Below are 14265 nucleotides of genomic sequence, written 5' to 3'. Positions count from 1 at the left end.
AAGAAAGTAAAAATAAAATTGATCCAGAAGTTATAGTTAAAGAAAAATATAAATTGCATTTTTGTTTGAGCCTTAACCCAGAGGTCAGAAGGTTATCATTAATAATCTGTAAAGGGTCTTATCAGTTATGTTTACCTCTTTCTTCTCACTGATTTCAGGTAATTTGTACTGACTTTAATTGATGACCAGTAAATATAGGAGGATTTACATTTTTACTACTTCATACCAAGAAATCCTAGCCATCTGCAAACAGAATTAGATATCTTAATGAGTTAACATTTCTCAGTCTCTCCCTCTAAAAAACACTGCAGACCTTTACACTTCATTGTCCTCTGTTTTACAGAGTAAGAAAGTTAGCTTGAGTTCTGTGAAAAAACAGAGAAGAAAAGCTAAGAGGATAGTAGACTAGTGCTTTCCAATTTGCATAACGTAAGTTCTTTTCACTATTCTTGGCTTGAATCTTCTGTTAGCTGACAAAGCTGTTTCTATGGAAACAAATAGTCCAACTTCTTAGAATGTTAGAGGAATGCTGATCACTTAAAATGAGACTTCCCAGCTGCTAGTCAAAGGGCATTACTTGTGGGAGTAGGGGAGGAAGGATGAATTGAGAAAAAAAAAATTTTTTTTTTTTGTTTTGAGTTCTGGACACTAGACAACCATCTTCATATTCCTCAGCTGTCACACAAATGTTTCTCTTAGTGTGGAGTTTTCAGTGGGCCTCCATCCCTGAGGCTATTTCAGGCCTCCCAATCTTAATGATTTGTAATTATTTGAAGCTTATTTAGCTTCCTTTTACTCCCTTCTCCTATAGCCAACTCGCATAAGCAAAGCTCTTTTTCCCCTGCTGGTTTGAAGTTAGCATTGAAACAGCTTTGGCCTGCCAACCTGAAAGTTCATTTTCTTGTTTTTTGGACTATGTAAAGATTTTTAACTTTTTCTTTTCTTTCTTTTTTCTTTTTTCTTTCATGAGCAGGGGTGTGAGCTGGGAGTCTGATGAGGATTTGAAATGTGGGCTTTTGAGGCATTTTAAAAACAATTTATGGAGCACCTGGGTGGTTCAGTCAGTTAAGCGTCTGACTTTGGCTCAGGTCATGATCTCACCTTTCATGAGTTTGAGTCCAGCATCAGGCTCACTGTTGTTGGCACAGAGCCCGCTTCATATCCTCTGTCCCCCTCGCTTCCATTCCTTCCCTCTCTCTCAAAAATAAAATAAAATGTTAAAAAAGTAAATAAAAATAAAAATAATTTACAACTAGAAGATTGAGAAGAGAGGAATACTCTAAGGGCCAGGAATTTGTAACTACATTATCTGCATAAGGTGGTCTTTTATTTACATATAAGGAGGTAATTCTTTAGTTCAGTTATTTACCAGCTTCTCAATTGTCAAAGGACTTTCTCTTTTTCTTTCTCGTGTGTGTGTGTGTGTGTGTGTGTGTGTGTGTGTGTGTTTTGGAGAGGGAGAGTATTAATTCCTTTGGACTGCCACATTTTATTGTGTGTGTATGTGTATTTTGGAGGGGGAGAATATAATTCCTTTGGGTTGTCACATTTTATTGATGTGTATTGACTACATATATGAGTTGGAGTATTCACAGTTTGTTTGAGAATTATGATCTTGATGCTAGAACCGTAGGATGTAGCATAATGTTTCTTTGATTCTGGAATAACTTTTGAAACATTCATGGCCCTCATGAATTAACTTGTGAGCATTACAAAGTCTTTTGGAGTGTTGTTTGATGAGATCATTATTTAATTGAGGTGGTCTAGAAAGGTTTCTTAAAGGAAATGGGGGTTGAGGTAGATCATGAAGGCAGGAGATGAAAGGAGAAGCATATCCTATTTCTTATTTCATAAGGCACTTGGGCAGGAAGAAAAAAGATAAGGGATAGGCATAAAAAGGAAGCTAACTTAGAAGGTTTATGCAGGAAAAGTAGTGAAAGATAGTTAGAAAGTTTGGATTTACCTTGTGAGTTGGGACTCTGTTCTGTAGGCAATATGAAAGCCATCAGAGGTATTGAACAGAGGAGTGATTTGTTCAAATACTGAAATAAGCATTTATTCCTTATTAGATATCCCTTACTAGGTGAATAAGACAGTGCAATCACCTTGAAATTAATGTGTCCAAAACTAAACCCATATTACTCTTCAATTTCTGTCCTCTTCTATCTAATTCTTCTCCTGTATTCTCCATCTTAATGATATTTGCCACCTACTAACTCAAAGATAGTTGTCCTGGAGTCAACACTGCTTAGGTTCCTATTCTGAAGCCTTCCTGTTTGCTTGGCCCCTATGCTGGGCAATATCATGGATCTAGAGATGAGTCAGTGTGGTACCTGACCTTGAAATGCTTCTAGTCTGATGGGGCAGACAGAGATACAAATAGCTGTAGTCTAGTTTGATCAGGGATGTGATAGGAATTGTGGGATTCCAGAGCAGGCATATAACCAGTTTGGGGAGGCCTAGAAATTTGGACGAGGATGTATTTTGAGACTTTTGAAAGGAGACTAGGCAGGGCACCTGGGTGGCTCAGTTTGTTAAACATCTGACTTAGGCTCAGGTCATGATCTCACAGTTCCTGGGTTCAAGCTCTGCATCAGACTCTGTGCTGACAGCTCAGAGCCTGGATCCTGCTTCAGGCTCTGTGCCCCTCCCCTGCTCGCACCCTGTCTCTCTCTCTCTCTCTCAAAAATAAATTTAAAAAAATTAAAAAATATTAAAAGGAGAGTAGGAAAGGATTAGATCCTAAGTAGTCTGATTCTGGAGCGTGTTTTCCTAACCATTATGTTGTCTTGGGTAACTGGGTAGGTATAATGGCATTAATTAAAATTGAGAGTAGAAGAGGAGGATTAAAGAGAATATGAGGGGATTAAAGGGAAAGAATGAGTATAACTCTGGACGCATTAATTTCTAGATCCCTGAGGACCTTTTGGTAGATAGGCTAATGGTCAGGAATCCTATCTGTATAACTGTATGTAGTACCTAGCCAAGAATAAATGCTTATTTATGTATGAATCACTCTTTTCTAAATCTTTGATGGCTTTCTTACTGTCTTGAGAATTAAGGACTTTATTTAAGACCTTCCTTAAGTTGGACCCAAGCAAACTTTCTAGCCACTATTCTCTTGTACAAGCTGACTGCTTTAGTTCAACTAGCCTTATTTGTACTTTTCCCACACCTTTTATCTTCCAGTCTTTTTGTTCATATGGCCTCTTTTTTATTTCTCCATTTTATCTTCAAGACCTACTTCCTCATCTACAAAATAGGCATATTTGGAACTGTATTTAGAGTAGTAATGAGGATTACTAAATGAATGAATACTGGGTAAAGTGTTTGCAATATTCTCCAGCATGTAAGTGCTCAGTAAATGTTAAAGTTGTAATTGTTACTACTACTACTGCTACTGCTACTGCTACTGCTACTGCTACTGTTGCTATTACTACTACTTTCTTCTCCTCTTCTCTTTCTTGACTCTTTTGGCTATATGAAATAAAGACGCCAATTTTTAGCAATTCTATAACCTATATATTTTTTTTAATATAACTTTTCTTCATCACTTTCTTAATTCAGTACCCCATTTCTCACAGTTGCCTTCAGACTGGTCTCATTACCACCCTTCAGTCTTGTACACTTCTACCAGAGTGATATTTCTGAAAAAGCGAATGTGATCATTTCAGCTCTGCTTTAAATCCTATAATAGTTCTTACTACTTTAAGGATAAAGATCAAAGTCTTTAGCTCTTAAATTCTCTGTCTGGCCCCCTGCTTGCCTTTGCAGTTTTATCATTACTCATGTATGATATGCTCTCATTGTCACATCCAGACTATTGCATTCTGTTTTCTGCAAGTGCCATATTTTCATACTCTTCATTCTTATTGGTCATGTGATTCCCTCTGCTTGGAACAGACTCTTCTTTTAAAGATTTTTTTTTTATGTTTATTTTTGAGAGAGAGCACGTGAGTAGAGGAGGGGCAGAGAGAGAGGGAGACAAAGAATTCAAAGCAGGCTCCAGACTCTGAGCACAGAGCTTGTGGGGCTTGAACCCACAAACTGCAAGATCATGACCTGAACCGAAGTTGGACGCTCCACCAACTGAGCCACACAGGCACCCCTGGAACAGACTCTTCTATCTGGCCAGTTTTTTGTTGCTCTTTGAAATGTTGCTCAAAGAAATGTATCCTTATGTTTTGCGTATTGGCTGTGACTCCTTACCATATACTAAGTTTTAGAGTCTGTGGTCTGTGCGGTCCTCTGAATTTCTGACATTGTTACTTGAACAGCTATTTACTGGACATTCTCTTTATGATATGCGTTGTGGTAAGCACTAGGGAGTATAAAAATAAGACCAGACTCCTGTCTTTAATGAATTTAGAATCTAATGAGGAGAAACAAACTGGGGAAGAATAATCATTCATTTTCTTTGCTCTCTCTCCCAGTAGAATGAACACTCCAAGGGAAATGACCAAAATGGAATTTTAAATGGATTAATATCAGGTTGCAGAAATTTTTCTAAGAGTAAAAGATTAGATTGAGAAAGACTAGTATGCTAATAGTCCAAGCATGAAAACCCTGACCCAGATCACCTGGCCCAGTCTCTCTTGCATGAGCTATAATCACCCCCTCCCTGATGATCTGTTATGGTGAATATGGACACAGCCTTACAATTTTTATGCTGAGAGTTGTAATTTCAGATCATAATTTTGTAGAATACCATTAAGGCAAAAATACATTATTCATTATTAAATTTGATTTTTAATATCCAGTAAATATTATAATTAGAGGACGAGTTCAGACTTTTATTTTTCTGGAAATATGCGTACTCCTAGATTTTTAAAATCAAAATTAAGTATAGCACTACAGTAACTCCCACATAAATTTCTGCTTAGGTGTAATGAGAACTTAAATAAGCTGAATTTGCATTACATATAGTCAATATATAAAACTTAAGAATAGCCTAATGTGGGGTGCCTGGGTGGCTCAGTTGGTTAGGCATCTGATTTTTGATTTTGGCTCCTGTCATGATCTCATGATTCATGGGTTTGAGCCCTACATTGGGCTCTGTGCTGAGAGCACGGAGCCTGCTCGGGATTCTTTCTCTTCCTTTCTCTCTGTCTGTGCCCTGGTCATGCTTTCTCTGTCTCAAAATAAATAAATACATAAGGAAATAAAATAGCCTAACGTAATTCTGATAGTTCTCATTTTAATGAAAAAGAAGGCAATCTAATTATAAGATGTTTATATGTAAGTCACATAATTATAAAGAGAGAAGTTAAAATTTGGATATAAGACAGAAAAGTCTACCAAAATTCTTGTGAAAATGTAATTCTGGTGACTTATGTAGCTTGCATCTGTTCTCCTGCTTGTTGGTCTAGTGGTTTACCTCATAGTCTAGGTAGGTTTAAGAAGTCTGTGACAAGGTGTTTGTTGGACAGAAGATTGGCTGGCATTTAGGAATATTATCTGAAAACTCTGCTTTTGCTGAGTCGGCATGTCCTCTAACCAATCTATTTACTGAAGTGATGTTCAACTCAAGGAGGAAGCAGATTTATTATTGTAAATATTTTTAAAATCTTGAGCAGAGAAGACTAATTAGATTTAATGTGTGGGTTTACACATATATAAACAGTCGCCTATTTATGCCTAAGAAATAGCTTGATGAAAAGCCAGTGTCATCCATGAAATATTTTTCTTGTCTAAAGTATGTTGAAGGAGGGGCACCTGGGTGACTCAGTTGGTTGAGTGTCCGACTCTTGATTGCAGCCCAGGTAATGATTCCAGGGTCATGGGATCAAATCACCCTGTGTCAGTCTCTGCACTGAGCGTGGAGCCTGCTTAAGATTCTCTTTCTCCCTTTGCCCCTCTCCCCAGCTCCAGCTATCTCTCTCTCTCTAAAAATAAAAAATAAAAATAAAAAATATGTTGAAGGATTTTTAAAATAAGAGAATCAAATTAATACTAAGAATTAGTATACATATATATATCCTTTAGTTTTAAAACTTACATACACTATCTCATTTAAAACTCAGAATAATCCTATGAATAAATTTTCCAAAGGAATCTAAGGTTCAGAGAGAGAAACTGACTAGTCTTAAGTCTTAAAGTTAGAGGAAGTGGCAGAGTCAATTAAAATTCAGTTTTCTGGTCTATAAGTCCTATATCTTCTTCTTTTTTTTTTAATCTTTATTTATTTTTGAGAGAGAGTGCGAGTGAGAGGAACAGAGAGACGGAGACACAGAATCTGAAGCAGGCTCCCGGCTCTGAGCTGTCAGCAAAGAGCCTGACGTGGGGCTTGAACCCATGAACTATGAGATCATGATCTGAGCCAAAGTCAGACGCTCAACTGACTGAGCCACCCAGGTGCCCCAAAGTCCTATATATTCTTATTTGCTGTACAGTGTGACTTTAAAGTTTTTTTGAGCAGTGACAGATACTACCATTTTCTCTGAATGAATCTTTGTAAAAAATTAACTTTTAATTCTTTTTTTAATGTTGACTGGTTGTGACTACTGATAACCCACATATATTTTTTCACTTAGTGTGGTTTTATCCTATAGATGCCTTAGCTGCTAATTAAAAGTTTCTTTTTCATTAGGTATCTCCTGCATCTCATGACCTCCTAAAAGTTAATTGTCCTCCATAATACTGCCTTAATCTCAAGTGAGCCACTAATATTGTTTGCTATATGCCAGTTTCTTTAGCAGTTAACTAGGAAGTTATTTCAATCTTGTGTATTAATTGAGTATAAAGTACTGTACAAAGATGTACAGTATAGTATATAGTATAGTACAACTATACAGAGATGACTAAAACATCTTTATACCTTAAGCAACCTATTCTCTACTACACTAGTACCTAAAACTTTCTTACTTTCCCGCTTTGCTAAATTTTGCAATACATGATTTTCCTCAGCTATAAAAAATGGTATGCTTCAAATTCCTGGGAGAGGATTTTTTTAAATATTTGATTTCCTCAGCATTATCTGTAAAATGAAAAGAAAGTATTTAATATGTATAGCCAAATGTACACTTATGAGCTACTGTATTGTGCATAGATTGGAAGTGTGCTGTGTAAAATCTGTTTTTATATTGTAACTCTTACACTTTTTTCCCCCCATTTTTCCCCTTAGATTTCCTTCATGGATACATTTCATAGCATTATTATGTGATGTGAGAAGTTTTTTGTTTTTTGTTTTTTTTGAAGTAACATGGATTTTATACTACAGAATCAAGAGATTGGCTTTATAGGAGAAATTGATTTATAAAAAGTGGTACAGGTTTTTATAGATAACCATGACAACATCCCATATGAATGGGCATGTTACTGAGGAATCAGACAGCGAAGTAAAAAATGTTGATCTTGCATCACCAGAGGAACATCAGAAGCATCGAGAGATGGCTGTTGACTGCCCCGGAGATTTGGGCACCAGGATGATGCCAGTACGTCGAAGTGCACAATTGGAACGTATTCGGCAACAACAGGAAGACATGAGGCGTAGGCGAGAGGAAGAAGGGAAAAAACAAGAACTTGACCTTAATTCTTCCATGAGACTTAAGAAACTAGCCCAAATTCCTCCAAAGACTGGAATAGATAACCCTATATTTGATACAGAGGAAGGAATTGTCTTAGAAAGTCCTCATTATGCTGTGAAAATATTAGGTAAGTAAATACAGCAGAATTATGAAAAATGTTTTACTTTGTTTCTCTTGCCTTAACATAAATGTGTACAGGAAGAAAGAGGGATTGTTTACTTTTAGTTACATAGAGCTAAAGCACATGGCTTAAACATTCAGTCACTGCAACATGGTTTTTAGATACAATCTTCGAATTAAAAATTTCTACATGTAGCCTAACATAGCCTTGAAACTCCTTTTATTTCAAACTTTTATGTCAAAATTACTGAAAAGCAGTTTTCAGATTTTGAATTTCTGATTTCCTTATAGTTTGTAAAATAGTAATAAAATTAACATCTGTAGCTTATAATCTATTTGATTTTCTTTAATGACTGCCAGTAAGAAGAACTGGAGCTGTTCAGATGGCATCATACACATAAAACATGGTCAGAATTTCCAAATTCCATTCTGTGAAAAAACCAAAAAACTAATGGTATGAGATATTAATAGAGGTAAACAAAACAGAATTCTGTGACCAAATAAATTTTGACAACAGTGGGTTAAATAAATTAAACCTCTTATTATAGGACTTTCTTTAGATCCTTTAGAGTACTAATAGGCATTCTGAATCTACAAGAGAGATTGACATCAGATGTATGTTTCCAAACTTAGAATATGTGATCATTGAACTTACTGCCCTCCCTTCCTGCACACCAATCCCATTATTTTTTATTAAAATATTCTGGTATGTATTCTCTATGATTCGGAGAATATTTACATTGAGAATATATTGGGAATATACATTTACATTGTATTACATTGTAATATATCCAGCCTAAGCCTGGATTGGTTTTTCCTTTTTTTGTTTAAATTTCTTTAAGATTAAAGTATTTGTCCATTTGCTTTAGGTAGATCAGGCATAATTGTCCATCTAATAGGTAATATTCATGTAATCTCAGTAAAGAAACAAATACATGTGGGGCACCCGGGTGTCTCAGTCGGTTGAGCGTCCGACTTCGGCTCAGGTCATGATCTCACGGTTCTTGGGTTCAAGCCCCGCGTTGGGCTCTGTGCTGATAGCTCGGAGCCTGGAGCCTGCTTCAGATTCTGTGTCTCCCTCTCTCTCTGACCCTCCCCTGCTTGCACTCTGTCTCTCTCAAAAATAAATAGATATTTTAAAAAATTTACAAAAAAAAAAAAATAAACCCACTGTTTCACATATTTTAAAGTAGTTCAAAATGTAGTACCAGGTATCTGTAATTCAGTTCTTGACTAGGAGAAAATATTTAACATTTTGAGAAATAAGTAGTAAATTTAATGTTAATAGACTCAACACAAATGTGTTAATTCTAGGAAACATGAAAAGTTAGTGTAAGTTATAGAGTTATTGCTATTTAGTTAAAGTTTCAGTTTTTGAATATATTAAATTTTAATTTTTCATTTTAAAATGAAGTGTAATAGCTTTGTACCAAACATTTTTTCCTGTGCATAATTTGCTAACTCATCAAACTACAACAGAAGTACTCCCTTAAAGTTTTATGTGTCTCCCTGCCAATATTTTGATTAATAAACACATGCCAGGAGGCACCTTCTCAGCCTTTTTCAGCCAGAAACAACCACCTTGTTTTAAATGAGGGAAGGATGGGACAACCAGTTTATTTCTTTGAGAGGGAACCCTCAGTTTCCTGTGATACATCATCATTTGTGAGTAGAGAAAATACTATTTTCAGAATTGAACAACTAATTTATATCTTTGAGAGGGAGCCCTCAGTTTCCAGTGACACATCATCATTTATCTGTGAGTAGAGAAAATACTATTTTAAGAATTGAAAACATGATTGGAAAAGTTGATAACTTAGTTGTCTGATAGTGGTTTTTAATGAAAGGATTTATAAATTAGACACTGTGTAATAATAAAAGTGCAGGGATGGAATTAATAGAAAATATTCCAAAAGGATGAACTGAATTTTCTTGTTTAGAAGCAGTCAGAATCTTACTGAAAATTAGAAAATAGTGATGTGGGAATTTAATTTCAAATAAATGATCAATATTAATATTATAAATTATAAGAATTTTGATATATTAGGGAAGATTTCCTTAAGATTGAGATGAGCTATTAAAACTTGCTTTGCTACAAATAAAATCTGATTGTTCTCTTCATAAGCAAAACAAACTACTTTGTGAGAGAAATCCTGAGAAAATAACAGAAAGCAGGTTAGAGTAGAATGAAGTACAGTAGAATCATTTTCAGATACCTGTAATTTACAGGTGCCACTAGTTTTTTTTTTGTTTTTGTATTCACATAGAAGTAATTTTTGGCCAAGGTTGTAGACAAGTAAATACAGTAGAATATTTAGAGGGAATAAAGTCATCTATCACAGATGAAGAGACCTTAGGAAAGGCACACCCACACACCCAAACACACCCATGGTGAGCTGTTTTGTGGTTAATAAGGAGACCCTTGAGATTTGTGAAGAGGGGCTAATTCACACCAAATGTTGTTAGTATGAAGATAAAAGATACGCCAAGGGGCAGAAAACTAAGGATGAGTAAAATATTTCATTATATTAATAATAGCATGTTTCAGTTTTGATTAGTATCTGCATATTTTTGCCACATGTCTGAATATTCAGCTATGAAGCCAATAGTATTCCTGTATTTGTTGTTACAAAGTAAAATATCTCTTCTACATTTCTTTCTGATGTTATTTGGCTTCTGACTGACCATGGGATATACTAGAACTTTGTTAGATTGTGATAAGCTTTTTTAAAGATTGGCTTTTAGCAACATTTACTTAAAGCCAACAAACAAACTTCCAGTGCCAATAAACCTTGAGTTCAGCCTACTTCTGAGAAGCTAATTATTATTAAAATTTTTGCTCAGCTGCGGTAGATATTACCAAGCTCTTTTAGCCATTCTTTGAGGAACTTTTTTTTTCTTTGAGTGACATGATTAGACTTATTGGTACTAGATTTAATGTTTAACATGTTGGGTCTATTTGAACCCAACACATTCTCATGTGTTCAGATTGCTAAAATTAGAGCTAATCTAACCATAAAGAATAGAAAATTCATTAGGATATGTGGATAGACATGTAATGTTTGGTGGTTAAATAAGCATCATTCTACTGAAAAATAATTAACTGTTACCAGTCTTTGATACAATGCATCAAAAACTTCATTTTACCTATTAAGTGGCACCTGGGTGGCTCAGTTGGTTAAGTGTCCGACTCTTGATTTCAGCTCAGGTCATGATCTCACAGTTTGTGGGATTGAGCCCTGTATCAGGCTCCACATTGACAGTGTGGAGCCTGCTTGGGATTCTCTACCTCTCTGCCCCTTTCCTGCCCCTATGTGCACACTCGTGCTCTCTCTCTCCCAAATAAATAAAACTTTTAAAAAATTAGTAGATTTTAGCTTTTTCTCCTCTTACAAAGACTTGTATCATTATGTCATGATATGTTCACATCACTGAGTATTGGAAAGGGGTGTCTGGAGTAAGATGTAGAGTTTAATACTTATCTTCATTTAATTGCTGTTGACACTAGACAGGTTACTTTTCTGAGCCTCCACTACAGTTTCTGGATTTTCTTGAGGACCAAGTGAAAAAATGTAAATACATATGTGGCACACTGAAGGTTTGACTGAAATTTAACTTTGTCTTTTTAATTCAAGTTAGTTAGCATACAGTGTAGCATTGGTTTCAGGAGTAGAACCCAGTGATTCATCTCAACAAGTACCCTCCATAATGCCCATCACCCATTTAGCCCATCTCCCCATCCACCTCCCCTCCAGCAACCCTCAGTTTGTTCTCTGTATTTAAGAGTCTCTTTTGATTTGCCTCCCTAAAACTTAACTTGTGTAAGAATTAGAAGCCACCAGAGATCCTTTAACTTTCTAGTCTGTGAAATTAATTTGTTGATCTTAACTGGTAAATTTTCATTTTATTTTTTAAAATAACAAATTTATTAAGATACTCATATACCATAAAGTTCACTCTTTGAAACTGTGTAATTCCTGAGTTTTTAGTATATTCACAAAATTGTGCAACCATCACCACTGTATAATTTCAGAGTGTTTCCATAATCGCCAAAAAGAAACTGTACCCATTAGCGGTCACTCCCTAGTCTTCTCCCAATAGCCCTAATCTACTTTCTGTCTGTAGATTTGTTTATTCTGGAAATTTCCTATAACTCAGTCATATAATATGTCGCCTTTTGTGACTAGCTTATTTTTACATAGCATAATATTTTCAGGATTCATCATGTTATAACACAAACTAGTACTTCATTCCTTTTTAATGGCTGGATAATAGTCCATTGTATGGATATATGCCACATTTTGTTTATCCATTCATCTGATGATGGAACGGGTTGTTTCCACCTTTTGGCTGTTGTGAATAGTGTTATGAATATTCCTGTACAAGTTTCTGTTTGAACACCTGTTTTTAATTCTTGGTATACACCTAGGAGTGGAATTGCAGGGTTATATGGTAATTCTGTGTTCAAGTTATTGAGGAACTGCCTTACCTTCCACAGTATCTGCACTGTTTTACATTCTCACCAGCAGTGTATTGAGGGTTCCAGTTTAAGCTACATCATTGCTTCTGTTTGTATTATGTGTCTTTTAATTCTAGCCATCCTATGAATCAGTAATTTTTAAAGAACTAGAATAAAATAGAAAATATTAAAGTATATTTCACATGAGTATTTATAAATCTTATATTTCAAATAGGTATGAATATGCTGGGTTGAAATCAAATATGTACACTTTTTAATGGATTGGCAGCAAAGTTTGAGAAATACTATCCTAGTCAAACCCACCCATTTTATAGAAAGGCCCATAGACTTGAGATGGGTTGTCCAGTGACATATAATGCAGCTAATAAGTGATCTAGCAGTAACTAGGACCCACGTATTCTCATCCCACATCTGGGGCTTCAGTAACAGTTTTTCATTGTCTTACCGTATTTAGGGGTAAAATTTTTGCTGTGCTCTCTTAACTATTTTTGGCCTATATACTTAACTGGTATTTGTTTTTAATTTGTAACCCAATTTGTTAATGAATATTGTTCAGGATCTTTCATGAGCTTCTGATTATTTTTTAATTTTTTTTAATGTTTACTTATTTTTGAGAGAGAGCAAGCGAGCAGGAGTCAGGGAGGGGCAGAGAGAGAGAGAGGGAGACACAGAATCTGAAGCAGGCTCCAGGCTCTGAGCTGTCTGCACAGAGCCCGATGCACATCTCAAACTCACGCACTGCGAGATAAGACCTGAGCCAAAGTCAGACGCTTAACCTACTGAGCCACCCAGGCGCCCCTGATTATTTTTTAAAAAGTTAATTTTGACTGGGGCGCCTGGGTGTCTTAGTTGGTTAAGTGTCAGACTTTGGCTCAGATCATGAACTTGCTGCTCGTGGGTTCGAGCCCTGTGTTGTCAGGCTCTGTGCTGACAGCTCAGAGCCTGGAGCCTGCTTCAGATTCTGTCTTCCTCTCTCTCTGCCCCTTCCCTGCTCGCGTGTGCTCTCTCTGTTTCTCTCTCTCAATAAATAAACATTTAAAAAAATTATTTTGACTTAGTCCACTGACAACCAGAATTCAAAGATCTGAACTTTGTATTCTTAAATTTGGAAAGAAAAAAGAAGTCTACCTCTATTTAAGCAAAGATTTCCTGAATGAATGTTCTAATTTTGATTCAGCGATAGATATACTGCAGCTGATACAGTTTCCTCCTACTCAGAAATATTAAGGTCTTCATCTGAATACTCAGTTTGTACAGTTTAGGAGAAAAGAAATCTTAAAAAGTTTCAGAAAAAAGTCAAAAAGTTGGTTGAAATCTAGAAATTTCTGAGGATAGGTTAAAAGAATCTGTATTATTTAAGCAATGACATGTAAGAATCTTAATGCTAGAATAGATCTCTAGAAACTGTTTTTATGTGGGGTAAATGATAGCATAAGTAAAAATAAGCAGAGCTAATCCAGGGTTATCACCATTACTTCAAAACTTCTCCAGAGATGGAGATTCCTTAGCTTCTTTGGGTGATTTTATTGTTTACCCTTAAAGCCAAAAAGTTCTCCCATATGGCTGCCTAGAGTCTTGGTGTTCAAAGATAGAATTTCAGTTAGAGCAACTCTGGGTGATTGCTTTCTGTTGCCTATTTTAAATCTTCACTCTTTCACATTTTAGGCTACTAGCAGAGGACTGAGGGGAAAGGAGAGGGTTCAGGGGGTGAATTTGTGGATTTATGTGTATGTTTGTATTTATCTGATTAATTTTATTCCAATGCCAAATGTAAGTAATTTTTCTTTTAGATAAATTAACATAAATTTTTGATTTATGTTAATCTTAACATAAATAATTGATTTAAGTGTTACAAGAAACATTAGAGAACATGATGGAAACTTAAAACAATTTCTACTAAACATCAAGTGAGAAGAAATAGATCTAACTGTGGGACAAAGAATTTAAGTTAGATAAAGAACTTTCTTGTAGGGAAGCTGTAGCAGACTAGAATTTATCATCAAACCCAGATTTCCTATACCTGCCTTTGCCTTCTCCTCTGCAGTATCCCCTTTTCTGTCCTCCCTCTATCCTGCCTTATTGTGGTTATCTCTCTGCTACAGTATTCTCTTCTTTGTCCACTCCCCACTCTGCACCGAT

At 35.7% G+C, this 14265-nt stretch overlaps 1 protein-coding gene across 4 annotated transcripts in view; it reads left to right on the top strand.

Annotated features, from left to right (window-relative positions):
* PALS1 (protein associated with LIN7 1, MAGUK p55 family member) overlaps nucleotides 1–14265 on the top strand; it is a 93030-nt gene that overhangs the window by 30103 nt on the left and 48662 nt on the right. For all 4 annotated transcript variants that reach the window (XM_049612625.1, XM_049612621.1, XM_049612622.1 and 1 more), the window contains exon 2: nucleotides 7124–7653. In XM_049612625.1, the coding sequence (XP_049468582.1) occupies nucleotides 7287–7653 (367 nt within the window). In that variant the 5' untranslated portion in view covers nucleotides 7124–7286. The remainder of the gene's footprint in view (nucleotides 1–7123; nucleotides 7654–14265) is intronic.

This window comes from Panthera uncia, assembly GCF_023721935.1.
Source record: "Panthera uncia isolate 11264 chromosome B3 unlocalized genomic scaffold, Puncia_PCG_1.0 HiC_scaffold_1, whole genome shotgun sequence".
NCBI classification, from domain to species: Eukaryota; Metazoa; Chordata; class Mammalia; order Carnivora; family Felidae; genus Panthera; species Panthera uncia.
The sequence above is the reverse complement of the archived record's forward strand: the minus strand, read 5'-3'. Positions and strand labels throughout refer to the sequence as shown.